The sequence below is a fragment of the Ambystoma mexicanum genome, chromosome 8, assembly GCF_040938575.1.
Source record: "Ambystoma mexicanum isolate Mex_15411 chromosome 8, UKY_AmexF1_1, whole genome shotgun sequence".
Lineage (NCBI taxonomy): Eukaryota > Metazoa > Chordata > Amphibia > Caudata > Ambystomatidae > Ambystoma > Ambystoma mexicanum.
The window spans coordinates 1,491,968,229-1,491,984,740 of record NC_090929.1 but is presented as its reverse complement, the minus strand read 5'-3'; the positions used below and the strand labels follow the sequence as shown (position 1 = coordinate 1,491,984,740).

The 16,512-nt window shown below is 45.8% G+C and overlaps 1 protein-coding gene across 3 annotated transcripts in view; it reads right to left on the bottom strand.

The window, feature by feature from the left end:
- The window catches only part of SUFU (SUFU negative regulator of hedgehog signaling), a 988,972-nt gene that overhangs the window by 588,147 nt on the left and 384,313 nt on the right, over positions 1-16,512 (bottom strand). For all 3 annotated transcript variants that reach the window (XM_069611674.1, XM_069611675.1, XM_069611676.1), the window contains one exon: positions 12,147-12,232. In XM_069611674.1, the coding sequence (XP_069467775.1) occupies positions 12,147-12,232 (86 nt within the window). The remainder of the gene's footprint in view (positions 1-12,146; positions 12,233-16,512) is intronic.

Genomic DNA, 16,512 nt, shown 5'->3' with positions numbered 1-16,512 from the left:
CGGATTCGGCCCCAAGTTCGTGTCACATGTGATGGCCGGCTACAATTCCCTCAGAACAAGGATCATCATCAATGGGCATTACTCGCATTGTATATCAATCACCAAGGGTACGCAACAGGGCTGCCCCTTGTTACCTTGTTTTTTGTGTTTATGATGGAACCACTTTCCATACAAATACAATCCAACCTGGAATTCAAGTTATTTCCACAGGGCATACTGAACATAACAGCAGCCCTTTAAACAGACGACATTCTCTAAATGTCATTGCACAATCTTTCAACGCTCTGGTCCGTTAGGTCGAAATGTAAGTGGTTTGGGCAGGCCTCGGGTTTTACAATAAATTATGGAAAAATCCATGGGTCTGAAAGTCTCCGAAGCCCCATACAATAGGGCCAAGACCCAACAGGACTCCAAGTTTCGTTGGGGTGCAGCTGAGTTTGATTATTTGGGGACTAGGTTAACTCCATCCTCCGCAGATTTGTATAGGGTACATTTTGGGGAGCTTGTATGGTGTAGCAATGAGGGAGACTCAGGAGATTACATGTTGGGCCATATCACAGCCGTGAAAATGAACGTCGTCCCTAGTTTCCTATACTACATACCGACTCTTGCAGTTTTGTACCGGACAATTATGAAATTCGTAGAGTCTAATCGCAAGCTTTTGAATCGGCAAACAGGCCCTCCACTCAAGTAAACATGAGGGTGGCTTGGGCCTTCGTGTCCTCCAGAATTACATCTCAACTGCCATATTTAGCAAATTCAATCCTGGTAAGACAGGGCTGATGAGGCTCTCTGGCTGGACATTGAACAATCAGCCACAAAACTTATCCTATGGGACCTACCTCATCTAGACGCTGCATCTCAAAATGTTGGAAACTCACTATTGCCGGCCACCCATGTTTCTCTCACTTACTGGAATAGGGCTGTCGGATATGGGGCGGTCTGGGCCCTGTGTCTAAGGACCTAGGAAACCCACGTTTTACCCCAGGCCTCGCTCGGAAGGATTACAAAAAGTGGCAGAGGGGAAGAGGAGGAGGAGGTCATGCATACAAAGTCATGTTTCGATGGTACATGTACCCCGACTCGGTTTAAGATTAATCCAATAAGTTTCACCTTGTGCTGAGGGACTGTGGCCAAAGTGGTGATTACCTGCATCTCTGGTGGTGGCCCTGCATGAAGGTCCAGGTGTTCTGGAGGAGGTGCCTGCTTTGATGAACGAAATCACCGGATCATAGCCACCTATGGATCCTTTAGTGGTTCTCCTGGGAGAATCAGTGGATTCCTTTTATCCCACAGAGGGCTCCAGAGCATCGCTGATAACTCAGCTGTTGGCCACCCGCATTGCTCTTGCCAGGAATTGGAAGACGAAATGTCTGGTGGGATAAGATCTGGGAGATAACGGCAGCCGAGAAGATAAGTGCATCTTTTCAAAGATGTCTAAGCACATAAAAACCTGGCTCTCACTTCACGAATATTGTGAGAAATATCCCATACGATCTGTCGGACCACAAATGTTGCAACATTTATCCTTGCTTTGATTCTCAAGTGTGAAGACCAGTTTATGTAGGTCGTTTTTTATATCTGTGCTCAACTTGGCCTGTAGACACATTGCATTTATCCTGCTACTCTATTGGAGTTGTAACACAGCACCCCTATTGTACCGTTTTCATTTTGTTTCTGTATTGTTCTCAATCTTTGTTTATAAAATGATAGTCTTTTTTTTTTTTTTTAAAAAAAAAGAAAAGAGCTACACCTACACCAGCCCAGATGATCACCGCCGCCCGACTCCCTCAGATTATGCCGGCTGCATACTCTTTTGCAGATTCCAGCATACGAGCAACGAAGCTCCAACAATTATAGCAGCGCCAAGTGTGGAACTAAGAAGAGGCAACCTACTGCAATTTCGGCTGCCTGTGCGGTTTCCAGCACTTATCCACATACTTCTCCATTAAGGTACACAAGGTACCATTATACTCCAAGATGGGCACCCGCCCTTTGTTCCCTTCCACCAGAGCCTAACCGTGGCTCAGTACAGCCTCTGCCACCCCCGGGTTGGCTGTCGTTTGTTTTTCTGCCTCCGATGCGGCGCCGGCCGGCGAAGCCGGCCCACCTCATTGAAGGCCCACGATTGCAAGGCCAGCACCTGTTTGCTGCCTGTTCGCGCATGTGAGCGCAGCGCGGCCACCCCTGTTACCTCTACGAACTGCCACCCCCAGCTACCACTGCCTCGGCTAAATGGCTCACTACTGGCTGACTTTCGCCACCACGCTCCCATGCAACCTGCCCACAGCGGACAACGCACCAAGTGACTCATGCAAGCCACTGTAAGTACTCTTTCGCAACTGCACAACTCAAGCCCTGCGCGCAATCACCCGAACCTATCTCCGTTACCCTAGCTAATGCAAGCTGGCCATGACTTTTATATTACTACTAACTCCCCCATGCAAGACGGCATGCCACTTTATCTGCTGACAAAAGCAGGCGCTAGTTGCAATTTACTTGCCTCTGTGTCCCTAATGTTACTGTAATACATGGATGCTGTGTCAACTTAATATTCGTACTTTGTTGCAGCATATATGTTTGCATATGATCTTCTAATACTAGGTACTGCATCACAATATACTTGTACCTCTACGCTTGCTCAGAAAGATCAATCTAGGTGTTCCACTACCTTATATATGCACTCTACCTGAATTGCCTGATGCTTCACTATATGATTCAAATGCGATTGCTGTCCTACTAGCCCTCCCCTCAAGAGCGCCACTTAAACCTCACGGCACCTTGGTTTAGAAATGTTGATTTAAGCTGTTACACAGCACTGCATTGTCAAAGTGTTGCACTAATTCCAGTGCTTTTGCTGCATCTCTACTGCACCCAGCCTGTGGCTACTGCATTGTTATGTGCGACTGAATGCTACTGTACCCTAAACTAGGCGTGTTCTTTTAGACGCTATCACGTTACTATTAGTTCAGTGCCCCCCTCTGTATTCTGGTAGAGAAGTGATGACACAAACATAGATACTGCCACAGGGCATTGTACTGCTAAGTGTCTCCCTACACTATTGTATCTTGGTCTAGAAGTGCGGATTCCAACCTAGATATTGCCATAGGGCCTTGTACTGCTAGTGTCTCCCTAGCTCATTGTATTCTGACCTAGAAATGTTGACTTAAACCTAGATATTGCCATAGGGCACTGTACTGCTAAGTGTCTCCCTAGACTATTGTATCTGGGTCTAGAAGTGCTGATTCCAACCTAGATACTGCCACAGGGCCTTGTATTGCCATTATACCTAGCACCCTTAAAATGTACACTACCAGGAGCCTATTGCCCTGCATTACTCTTGTCCTAGCCACCACTCTGCTAATAATTAACCAGTGTATTTATCACTATCCCACCATCATACTAGCATAACACCCACCTGGGATTAATGTAGAAAGGCTTTCTAAACTAACCATGCAAGAATTACTGTGATCACTACCATGCATGACCCCTGTTAGAAACAGCAGACTCCGGGCAAGACTGACTAAATTGTATGAACCGCAAGCCAGAACACTAGCACCTAGCAACAGATCCCACATTTCACCTAATATTAGTAAAGCTAAAGGTAACCAACCACAAACAACACAGACCGCATCACCAGCCGGCCTACCTGGCCATACTCTTAAAGGAGCCCTAATAAATGCCAGACCCCTGGAAGCACACGCCATTGAGATATCGGAGATTATACAGTTAGAACAACTAGACCTATTAGCAGTCACTGAATCCTGGCTGCACGCCGCTGCAGCCCCAGCACTATCACTAGCTATCCCCAAAGGCTACACCATCCTCAGATCAGACAGAACCGAGGCACGAGGTGGAGGAATTGCACTCATTGTAAAAGATAACCTACCAATCAGACTTATACCACACCTGGATACCAATTCCTGTGAGACCTATCAGCTAAACTGAACCTAAATTGCACCCAAACCCTTACAATCCACCTAATACATAGACCACCAAATTCCATTGGGACCTTCGAAGATGACCTATCCAATATCATAGCAAACAACTTAAACAATTCTTCCCAAGTAATTCTATTAGGAGACTTTAACTTAGGATATAATGACCTTAAAGACGCACATGCATCTTCTGTGGCAAATATCCTCACAGAACAAGGTCTCACCCAAAAGGTATTGGACCCTACACACTCAAAAGGAAGAACTATGGATTGGATAGCGGACCACAACTGTAATGCGACCATCTCTTCCAATTCACCTGTGTTATGGTCAGACCACCATCTCATAACCTTCACCCTCAACACTGAGAAAACTATTGCCCCGCCCGCGCCTCTAGCTCCCGCAGTCCCTACTCGCAACAAAAAAAGCATCACTTGCGATAAACTACTCCCCCTGATCTTACCCACCCTTAATGCCCTCCCAGAAAACTTGGGACCAGAGGCCTTGATCAAAGCATTCAACAATACTATGATCACCTCGCTGGATACAATTGTGCCACTTAAACTTAGGAAAAGTAAACCTAAAGCGCACCACAACTCTTGGTACACACCCCATCTAAAAACATTACGCACTAAAAAAAGATCATGCCAATTACTATGGCTAACCCACCCTTCTGAAGAAAATAAAACAAATCTGCGCGCCATCTCTGCCCTCTACAAAAAAGAAATTCTCCTAGCCAAACGTGAATCCTACAATTCAAGAATAGCCCAAGCTAACTCCAGTACTAAGGAACTCTTTGTTATCCTCAAAGAACTTGAAGCACCCATCCCCGTACCTGACAATTGTGTCAAGGACAAACCTTGGTGCTAAAATATCCAGCAAGCATTGACAGGTAAAGTTGCTTACCCTCCAAACAAAAATTAAGAATAAAAAAGCCTTATTATCAACCAACCTGCCTAACAATACTATTATATCCCCTCCCATCATCTCTGACACACTAACACGATTCAAATGTTCAAAAGTTACCATTCTCGAAACAGAAAAGACAATACTCTCACTCAAACCCTCTAACTGCCATGGTGATCAGTGCCCGGCCCAACTCATCAAGGATGCAGCCAGAGAACTGTCACCTTTTATTACTAAATTGATCAACGCTTCATTTAGGACCAACCGCATCCCCACTAACCTCAAGGAATCTTGGTGCTCCCCTTACTAAAGAAACAAACTTTAGACCCCCTAATTCCCACTAACTACCGACCTATTACTACGGTACCATTCCTCCTTAAACTCAGACAAAATAGCCTATCTACAAATTCAAAAATATTTGGAATCCAATCATCTGCTGGGATCTAGACAATCGGGCTTCCGGCCCCAACACGGGACTGAAACTGCGTTAATTGATTTGAAGGCCCAGATTGACGACCTCAGGGACAGGGGCGACTTAGCTCTCCTCTTGCTCCTGGACCTATCGGCTGCATTCAAACTGGTCGATCACCAGGTCTTGTGCAGCCACTTGGACTCAGCAGCACACTTCTCCCCTGAAGCCATTGCTTGGATACAATCCTTCCTCAGTGATCGTACCATGAGAGTTCTCTCCATTGCTTCTGCTGACCCTATCCCCATCACGTGCAGTGTTCCCCAGGGTTCATGTGTCTCGCCTACCTTATATAACATCTTCACTAAGCCCCTTTTCGATGATCTGGATCATCTGGGTATCACCTACACCAACTATGCAGATGATACTCAGATTCTCGTACCAATTACCGGTGATTATGAAAAGGATTTGGCCTTGGTAAATAAGGTTTACCTCATCATCCAGGCATGGATGGCCTCCCATGGACTATGCCTGAATGATGACAAGACAGAGATCATCATCCTGGGTACACAACTATCATTAAAGAAACTAAGCCCAAATTATTCTGCCTTTAGCGTCGACAACATTATTACAACTGCCAAGTAAGTAAAAACATTAGAATTTTACTTGGATTCTGCCTTAACGTTTAACAAACAGGTAAACTCGATGTCCTCGGCCACAGCCTATACCTGTAAATTAATCAGAGCTGGCAGAACCTTCCTCTCCAATGCCAGCTGTATCACCCTTGCTAGAGCTCTCATATTATCAAGACTCGATTACTGCAATGCCATGTACATTGGGGCGAGCAAACAAACTACTAAGAAAATCCAACTCCTGCAAAACAACGCCCTCAGAGCTGCGCTCGGAATTGCTAGGAGACCATATTTCCGACACCAGAAGAGCTCACAACTGGCTGTCTACGATTGACAAAATAAAACTCAAAGTTGCCTCCCTCACTCATAAATGTGTAAACAAAGCAGCCCCTCGCTATCTCATGGACAGAATCATTACTAAACGCGAGACCAGACATTCAAAGACTAATTGTCTCCTGACCCCCAGATTCAAACTGGCCAGAGTGGGAGGTAACAGCTTCCAGGTCAAGGCTACCCAACTATGGAACTCACTCCCTACCTCACTCAGACTAGAACCATTTTACACAAAATTTCGCCACACTCTTATAAAAATGTTCAAAGATTCTGATGGCTAAGCGCGACTCTGCCCTCTTCACCCAGATCTTACCCTCCTCTACTTCGGACCTCAACCGGTATGCCATTTATAAAGACTTTGCATTAATTCATTTTGTATATAATGTATATATATTGTCTACGCTATTATTATGAAAATTGTAAAAATGGCAACTATTATGCTCTTTGACTGCAAACAACAACTTTGTTACTGCAATATCTTTTTATGTACAACTAAGCTGTGAGTAATCTTATGCGATGCGCCCGACTACCTGTGGGTTTGGTGCGCAATACAAGTAATAAACTAAACAATGGAAGAGGTCGGGTAAGGTTGGTGAGGTAGTAAAGGATCTGGGAAAGAGAGGGAAAGGTGAGATAGTAAAAAGACAGGATCTGACAGTGATTCAGAGCTTACTTACCAAAGACAGTATTTCGGTGAAATAGGACCAAGCCATCCCAGCCATGCTGTCGTCCTCCCCTGCCCTTCATGGTGTTTGTAGTGCATGCAATTCCTGTTCAATTTCTCACTTCCATAATTGAAACATGGACTTGGACGGGATAGGGATAAAATATGTGTGTAATAGAAGGTGAGCAGAGCATGCTGCCAGGTGCACACCCCTTCAATTTTCCTAAGCAGACAGGGCTCCTGGGAGGGCATGCACAGCAGGGTTTGCGGGAACCATTATCCTGACTCGCTAAGGGAGAGGCTATAACTTTCAGAGCAGAGTATTGGCTCCAAATCCCAAGATCTGTCCCGAGGCCGGTTGGATGCACTAAGACACTCCATTAAATAGAGCTGTACATCAAGTTGGAGACAGTTGAATCCTGGGGCATAATGAGCAGAGCTCTTCATCCTCCATGCATCCCGAACGCTCCCAAATGCAGATAATACTGTGAAAAGGCAGGGTAAACGAGGGAAATGGTTCCTGATCTTGGACCTTCTAACTGGAGGACAGAACAAACAGAATGTACTGGGAGACTAGATGTGGTGTCCAACTTTAATGGACATGGACTAATCCTAAATACACTCATAGACCAGTCATAAATAACCCTCATTGGTCATTTCCTATGCTGTGATCCTCCAGGACAACCCTTCAGCCCAATGCCTTAATAATGGAATGTTTGGAATGTTCAAGATGGACAGCATTTGAATGTACGAATACCTTCATTACAAAGTTGCAAGACGGACAACTGTCCAGTGCTGATTTAAGACCACGGAGGTACACTTTAGGCATTCTGGATCAATTGAATGTTGGACAGTCAAAAAGAGAATGAATGGTGTTCTGTGTGCACCAATCCCCCAAAATGTCTTTTCTAAGCCCATTTTAGAGGACCACTATATCTTCGCTGATGCTTTTTACAGCAGATTTGATACACATGCTTGAATTTCGGTCAGGCATATTGAAATGTCTTAACCTTATGGTTTAACGAAGAAAGCTGTATAGTGACTCATCGGTCACAGCTTTTAGGCTTAATCTAGTGACTTAATCTAGTGTAGTGGGGCAATTTTTAGAACGATGATAGGGGGATGTGACTAGCTATCTGCCAAGATTACCACAATTTCGTGGAGTGGGGCATGTAACAATACGTCCAAAGTGAACATCAAGAGTTGCCAAAATCTAAACCGTCACACCTCAGTAACAGATTAACCGTGCTGAACAAAAAGGTGTTTAGCGAGGGAAAACTGAAGTTTGAGGTCGACTGTCACCTTGTCGATCAAACTGCGCTATTAGGCCTGGGAAGAAGGTAACCAACTTCACAAGTGGCTAACCAAACAGATGGGACAGATTGGCCGGAACCTAGTTTTCGGGAGAAGCAGAGCATTGGATCGGCGGGGAGTCTTTCAATGTGGAAGCACAATGAAATAAATCCCTCAATTGTTACTGGAAGATAAAAAGGTGAAGAGCTAACCTCAAGATGAGGAAGCAATACACAGGGGTTTAATAGTCTTAAGGCATTGTCATGGACAGGGGATCCAGAAGACTATGAGCATGCTGATAAGGAGCGGAGAGAGACCAGCAGCATTAGAAACCAGCAGACCTATGCAACGGGGAGGGTTGCATGACAAGCACATGCAGAGGAATTGAAGTACTTGGCAGTAGACCAGTGAAGTGCAAGTAGGTACTGTATTACCCATGCATGCCAGCCATCATGGGGCCAGGGTGGCTGAAGTAACCAAAGATGTATTAAAATCTGCAAAGGCAGAGCAGCCATCTTATTGACGGGCAACCAAGCATTGCCTGGTGAGCAAGATTAACAAGGTGCCAGATTGGATGCATTACAAAAGGTAACCATTTTACATTAAATCCAGGAAAAAAAAAGAAAAAACTTGGCCAGAAGCTAAAAATCGGTAAATTGAGTGTAGCACAGCCAAAAGGAAAGAAAAAGGGAGTGGAGGCTGCTTGTTGCACTCGTTGAGGCAATTCTCAGAAAAGAATAGGGATAATTAGGCCAGTAGCCGTGTCCCTCCTGCAGGAGATCCCATTACAGTGGCCCTAAAAAAGAATTTACAAGTAGATCTCTCGGAATACAAGTTTGACAAATTAAATGGGTAAATTGCAGTTAATGGAGAATTGTATCAGCTTGGGAGGGAAAGAGTGAATGGGAATGAAACAGGAGATTTTAATCAGCCAGATAATCAAGGAATATGAACAAGAATGTGCATTTGTTAGGTAGAAGCCAAGTGCTTCAATCATAAAAACTGAACATGAGAAAAGGCAGTAGGAGGAGCAATTCCATAGCCAGGTGCTTTACAAAAAGATAGTGATAAAGAGCAGAATTGTGAAAACTGAGTACCAACAGTATAATAACAAATGTTGGCATTGTCGTCCCCAGTCCAATATTTACAGACATATTGTACAAAGTTGTATATATGTAGGGGGAATGACAGGGGCCATGTGCGCTGGCAGTGGGGCAGGAGAACTAGCTGATAGGAATCCAGTACCCGTTCCTTGGATAATGCAAAGGAGTCTTTTAGGCTGGAAGCAAGGCTGTAACGTTCACATCAGGAGGAATGACGTTCCAGTAGTGGGGGGCATGGAGGGTGAAAGAACCAAGAGGGGTGCAGCACATGAGGGACGAGCAATGGATATAAAGAGGTACTAAGATTGCAGGAAGCCACATGAAAGAGTAAACCAAGTAAAACGATCCAGCAATTATAATTCGGAGTTAAAGAAAACATTTAAAAAAAGTAAAAAGCCTTGGTGCGGCATTACAGCTCACAAGCCAATTGTATGTGCTCATCTTTACTATTTTCAACCCTTTCATTGAAATTCTTAACTTCTTGGTTAGTCGTTGGTATCAAAGTATGTCTTGTGATGAATCTGGGGAATATGTCCCTTCAGCCCAGGGGTGTGCCACTCTGAGGCTAGGGAGGTGAGCCTGCTCTACAAAACCCTCCCTTAGGAGTTCGGGCAAGCGGGACCTCACTGACAGGGACTCCCCTTTATGCGACAAGGACACCCATTTCCATGGGGAGCTCCCTATACCCGATGTACTCTCTGCCTATATGGGAGTAAGAAAAGGGAACAAGACATCTATGTGTTTGGCTAAGGGACTGGACTGTTCTCTTGCTTGACAACTTGTAATGAACAACCCGCCCCTTCCCACTACAGAAGCAAGAGTAAAGGGCCAACAACCCTTGAATGGATGAGGAGTTTACCAATGCCGAGGCGACTCCCTGACGTGAGACCGCCAGTAAGGGGAGGAACGCACATGGTCAGAGAAGTAGAAGCCGCAAAGAGTGAACCGGACCTGGAAGCGGGACCACATACAGAACATGGTGAGCCTGGAGCCGTAAACTGACGCAGAGTCCAGGGACGAAGGGAGGATTAGAGGATTGAATCCTCTGCTCTCAATATGAGAGCCAACAAAGAGCTAGAGATGAGCGAGAACAGCAGAACTCGAAAACTGCCAGCCTCTAGTGGGGAGAAGCGGCCAGCAGCAAAGAGCTCCTCTTCTGCTTTCAACGCAGGGCCTCGCTGGAACAAACACCACAACACATTAGGTATGCGGGTTGCCCAGGTCAGAGGGAGGAAGCGAGACGAAAGAACAAGCGTGAGGCGTAAAGTACTACCCTAGCCCCATCCAAGGGACACAGGGACCCGAGAAGCTCGAGAGAGCGAGAGGAGTTAAAGGGTTGCAGGAGCCCGAGAAACCCAAAGAGCATAACCCAACAAAACAGTCACAGGGAGCCAGAGAACATAAGAAAACTAAAGGGTCACATGGCCCAAGGAAAACAGAGAAAGTTTGAAGTAGAAAAGGGTCACAGGAACCTTAGCGAGCTAAGGGAGATATTGGGTCTGGGAACCCAGACAAACCACAAGTGCAAAGCAAGCAGAGTGAAGATAATACATCAGGGGGGAGCACAAGAGCACCCTGAAGTTGGTTGAAGTGTGGAAAGAGCAACAAAGTTGGTGGAAGGCAGTCAGGGAAATATCCTCCCACAGAATGATTGGGTGTTTTGTATTTTTAGGAACTTGAGACTACTTTGAACCTTGGGAATCTCTGAAGAACTTTGATAGACTAAACGGAACTGATTTGGTTGAAGGAACTTTTGTTAATTTCTAATAGTGGATCAAAGCCCAAGAGGGATTACTGGAAAAGAAAGACCTTTGTGAAGCTCCAAGAGTGCAGGCCACTCTGTTTATTTCTTTTAAATTCTACTAGTGGTAGGGCCAGTTTAGTAGATAGGTTTGGACCAAGGGCTAATTTGTTTTGGACTACAGACCAAGATGCTCACCTTAGTTTAGTTAGGAAAGGAACTCCCTTTTAGTAGTAGGGCTAGAGAGGCAATATAAATAAATGCACCGTTAAACATGTCCTCTGGTCCAATACCACCTTCTGTGTTGTCACGTATTAACCCCCCTCTCTCCCATTTTCTGTTATATACTTCTCCAAGTTCTCAGCATACAAAGTTCTAGCTGTCTTTCCTGGTTATAAGCACCGCCTTTCTGGCTCTAAACACTGTTCGGTGAATTCTGCCCCCCTCTCTGAACTACAGGTGGTTTGGAGGGTTCTCATGTACAATTTTGTCCAAACTGGAATTGGAGGTTTATTTAAAGAGAGCTGCAGGGTTGCAGGTAGGAGGATGCCTTATCCATACCCATACCGGATCTCATCAAGGGTTTGAGCAGCAGTAGGACTTCTCGGATTAACTTGCCCTTTTCGAATCATGTACTTGGGATGGTCTAGTTTCCCCCAGAAATGGCCTGCGGTGAGGCACTGTAACTGTCCCCCTGCTATGAGTCGGGGATGAAAGTAAGGTGACCATGGGAAGGTCCCATACCACACCTCGGCCCAACAGCCACAGGCATGGAGTGGTGCCCAGCCTCCTTCGACAGCATCTTTCCTGGGCACAGAACCAGACAGGGGACCTACTTCAGTCACACCTATACAGACCAATGTTTGCTGAATTGAAGGGGAGTAAAGAAAGCAAGCTTCTGGTGACTTTTTTTAACCAGTTAATACTGGAGCTAAATGAGGTTTATTTTACTTACAATACAGCAATAATTACTGCAGTCTGTATTCATAAAGAACACATGCAGTAATTTACCAGGCCCATAATCATGCAGGGTATACAACAGTCAGTATTTGTAAATATGTTATGCTTTTGCATAAGTAATCATGAGCCAACAGTGATCATAGTGAGGGCAAACTTGAAGGCATACTTACACAGGTACAGTTCGAAGGAGTTCCAGGATTCCTTGTCCATTCCATTGCTGCGCTGCATGTAGCTCTTCAGTGCAAACGCCAACAATCTAAACAAAAATATCCACCAGTAAATATACTTTCTGTAGAGCATTCACAATATGGCTGAACGCTATTGGATCTAATGAGAAAGATGTGCGAACATGAACAGGCTTCTGCTGCTACACAATAACTGTTCCGCCAATCTTGGCTATCCTTATGTGAGCTGTAAATTGTGCACAACTCACTGCTGCTGTAAGCGACTCACCAAGCATGCTACAGTTTGTCTTCTACTCTCTCTTTGTCACAATTACAATGCCATAGACTGCTTTATTTAATAGAAACACCTGTAGGATCAATCAGCAAGATATGGGCTTTCATCACAGATCTTTGTGGAACCTGTACACAGGTTCCAAGCACAGCTACATTGACTCACTGCTTCATCTGTCAACTCAAATGTAGGAGTAAACAAAAAAAGCACTACACAAATAAATCCTGCGGAAATGTACAAATTTGCTGGGAGTGGCTGATTTGAAGTCCCAGGCATAACATGTCGACATGGGCAGTTTGGGGGTCTCCTATAGTTCTCAAAGAATTAGCACCTTCAAAGGTGCATATTTGAAGAGGGAAAAACACAATGAGGAGGTGGAGACTATCTAGTGAAAACGACGAGCCATTAAAAAAGCATCAGTCAGAAAAGTAAGTGAGAGAGTGAGTGGGTGGGAGAGGGGGGCCATAAAGGGCTCAACATTCAAGAGGAAGAGGCTACAAAGCAAACTAAGAGGGAGCGCGCCACAGGTCGTAGTCAAAGGAGGGATGCAAATAAAACAAGGAGAATAAAAGACCAAAGGCGCAGTTCCATAGTACAATAAAAGACTTGCAACACTAAATGCTGGCAAGGGCTAGGTTAAAGCAGAGCATTGCTAGGAAGAAAAGAAAGATTTGAACATCAATATCATCTAACTGATGCCAGGTCAAGAATCTGTGCAAGTGAGAAGATAACTAATGCATGTTCAGACCTGTAGCCCAAGGGTTCACAAAATGCTTTAATGATATAATATACTGGTAAAATCCAGGCCAAGTCAAGAATCTGTGCAAGAGAAACATGAAAGGCATGTGGAGTCCAAGGACACCTAAAGCAAGACTTGAGCATCGAGATGCAGGTACAAACCAGACTACTTTAGGGAACCATTGTAAGCAAAAGGAAAACTAATGCACGTTTGCACTTACAGACAACTGTATAATAAGGGAAGACTTGAATCATTAAAATCTGTTGAAAAACAAAGTCAAAGAATCATTGACTCACTGAGAGGCAAATGAAAGTTGATGCAAATTCGGGTAGTGTTCAAGAGCCACATAAGAAAAGGCTTTTTAAAAAAAAAAACAAACGCTGGCATGGGCCAGGCAAAGTCAAAGTATTGTTGTGGAGAAGACAAGTAAATGATTTAGAAGCATGAAGTTTATAAGTGTCCATTTTGAAACAGCAAACCTTTGAGTTACAAAGTCTTAGTTACATTTCCTGAAAGCAGGAAGTTACCCTTTGAGTCTGGCATTCAATTGCACCTTTAACATACCCGCCTGCAGCGAATAGCAGTCTAGCGTCACTTTAGCTGGTGTGCACAAAGAGCAACCAACCTCAAGCTGTCAGCTCGAGAGACAACTGCCCAATAAGAGGCAATAGTTCTTATGATAAGAACTGCAAGCTTGTATGTGCAAAAATAAACCACACTGATTATTGTAAATAAGTGGAAAGCTGTGTGATAAGTCAGAATCCGGAGACAGACAAGGTACCATTTTGGATAATGTTTTTCTTTATGTGAACAGCAATAGCAGCCTAACTGTCACTATGTTCCTTGGTCCTAGCCTTAAGAAAAGCAGGAAGTGTAAAAGAGTGCTTATTAGGAGGACCTAAAATATTAACCTCGGTCCAAAATCCAGAAACTGATCTAGCCTGTCCCTACCACCATAACCTGAAAAGAACCACACTTAGATACTAGATGGGCATTTGCCCACTGACAGAATGGTGTATGGATTCTGACCCCACCACTATGCTTTTGTATCAAAACAGGGTTCCCTGGCCCGTTGCAAAGTTCAAGTAAAAAGGGACAGACATTTATTTACTACGATTTCCCTCGTTGGGTTGGGAGTCACTCTCACACTATTCTCATTCTCGAGGAGTATTCCACCCTTGGGAATACCTTGGCTTGTATGTTCACTCCAGGTAGACCCCTGAAGTTGTCCTCCAGTAAGTCTTGCAGTATGTGCTCCACTCTGTTCCCTCCTGTAAGATACCACTCCTTGGCGTCTCGCAGCCCAATTTAGCTTGGTCTGCTCTCACCCCGCCTTGGGACCGGTTCGTTCTCACCCAGTCTAGGGGCTGGTTTGTTCTCACTCCCTGTCATGGTCTTTACACCCTCCTCCCGACTTCCCAGAGCTACGTTGTACTGTCTTTTAGGTGGTGCTTCTGCGGTAAGGTGTTTTAGAGAGCTGAAGCATTCTCCTCCAATTTGCTTCCTCTGCATTTACTGCTGCCGCCACTCCCTTTCTATTGTCTTCCTTTGGGGGTTTGGCAGCGGTTCCGTGTCTTGCCGTGACTTGGTGGTTCTGGTGTCCTACACTGAGTCTTCTGCGCCTCTCTCGGCCACACCTCTCAGGAGGAGGTTCCTCTCGTGTAGCTCTGCAGGCTTCTCTCTTCCTTTGCACCAATACTGATGGGATCTTCTCCTCTCATGCAACAAGAGGGTGGGGGAACCTCAAGTTCACCTTTCCAAGATGACGTCTGTTCTCGAATAGGGTCAGAAAAAATACCAGCCGTTGGTATATGATGTGGTAGGAACAAGTTATTTACCTGTAACTGTTGTTCTCCGGATTCATATGCTCATGAATATTCCCCGTTGTCAGGCCGGGAATCCTCGGTAAAGAAAAAATCAGTATCAGTTTTGTTTCTGATCTGTCTTTCTTAGTAGTAACCAATCACTGATCTCTGGGTCATACTGCCCACAGGCAATGACTGCCCTCTCCCCAAGCCCCTCCCTTGGCAGCCATCCTCAGATTTGGTAGCACGTAAAGTGGCAGTAAGACCAAGTGAAGAGCCGCAGAGAGGAAGGAGGGAGGGTTCACATGTGAATCCATGCCAGCCCCATGCTGGAGAACAACAGTTACAGGTAAGTAACTTGTTCCTTCTCCAGCATGGGGTCTGGCATGGATTCACATGCTCATGAATACAAGAATACATAGCAGTACACACATGTACAACCACGGGAGGTGGCAAAAGGCTCAACATTAAGCAACTCTTACCTCCTCACCAGGCCCACCTTCAGGCAAACAGGTTGCGCAGCACTGCTTGGCCGACCCTGGACTCCTCCCTGGAGTCCCGATCGACGCAGTAGAATCTCGTGAAGGTGTGCGTCGACCTCCACGTAGCAGCCCTGCAGATGTCCAGCAGGGGCCCACCAGACAAGAACGCCGTAGTAGCAGTGATCGCTCTGGTCGAATGGGCACTCGGACGGCCTGGCAAAGGTTGGTTTGCCAACCGATGACAGTGCATGATGCAGCCGGAGAGCCATCTGGAAATGGAAGCCTTCGAGAGTGTCTTCCCTTGTTCACAGGTCCAAAGTTCACAAAGAGCTGTGATGTCTTCTGAAAACTTTGTGCGGTCCACGTAGAACTTCAGCGCTCTAGCCACATCCAGCGAGTGCAAAGTCCTCTCGGCGGGCGACAAAGGCGACGGAAAGAAAACAGGTAATACCAAGGGCTCGTTGAGGTGGAAGTCCGACGGCACCCTGGCCATAAAGGAGGGGTGCGTCCTCAGCACCACCCTCGTGTCGTGAAAAGCCAAGTATGGAGACTTGCAGGATAGGGCCTGGATCTCTCCCACTCATCGTGCGGAGGTGATGGCCACAAGAAACGCAGTCTTCCATGACAGGAACTTCAACGGTGCCGAATGCAGGGGCTCGAATGGTGCCCCCATGAGCCTGGTCAGCACTACGTCGAGCTCCCATGCCGGGGCCGGGGCCTTCACCGGCAGGAACGATCGGAACAGTCCCTTCATAAATTCCTTCACCAGGCGATGGGACCACAAGGACGCCCGTCCTGTGGTTCTGGTGTTATCGGAAGATCACAGCCAGATGTATCTTGGAGGCGTGAGCCAGTCCAGCCTTGGCCAGCGACAGTAGGTACAGCAGCACTTGGGGGGCCGTAATCCGTAGAGGGTTCATCTTCTGTGCACGGCACCAGACAGAGAACCTCTTCCACTTATGTCCGTAGCACTTAAGAGTTGAGGACGCCCTGGCCTTTGCAAGAACCTCTCTGCAGTCAGCCGGGATATCGTACCCTCCAAACTCTAGTGCTG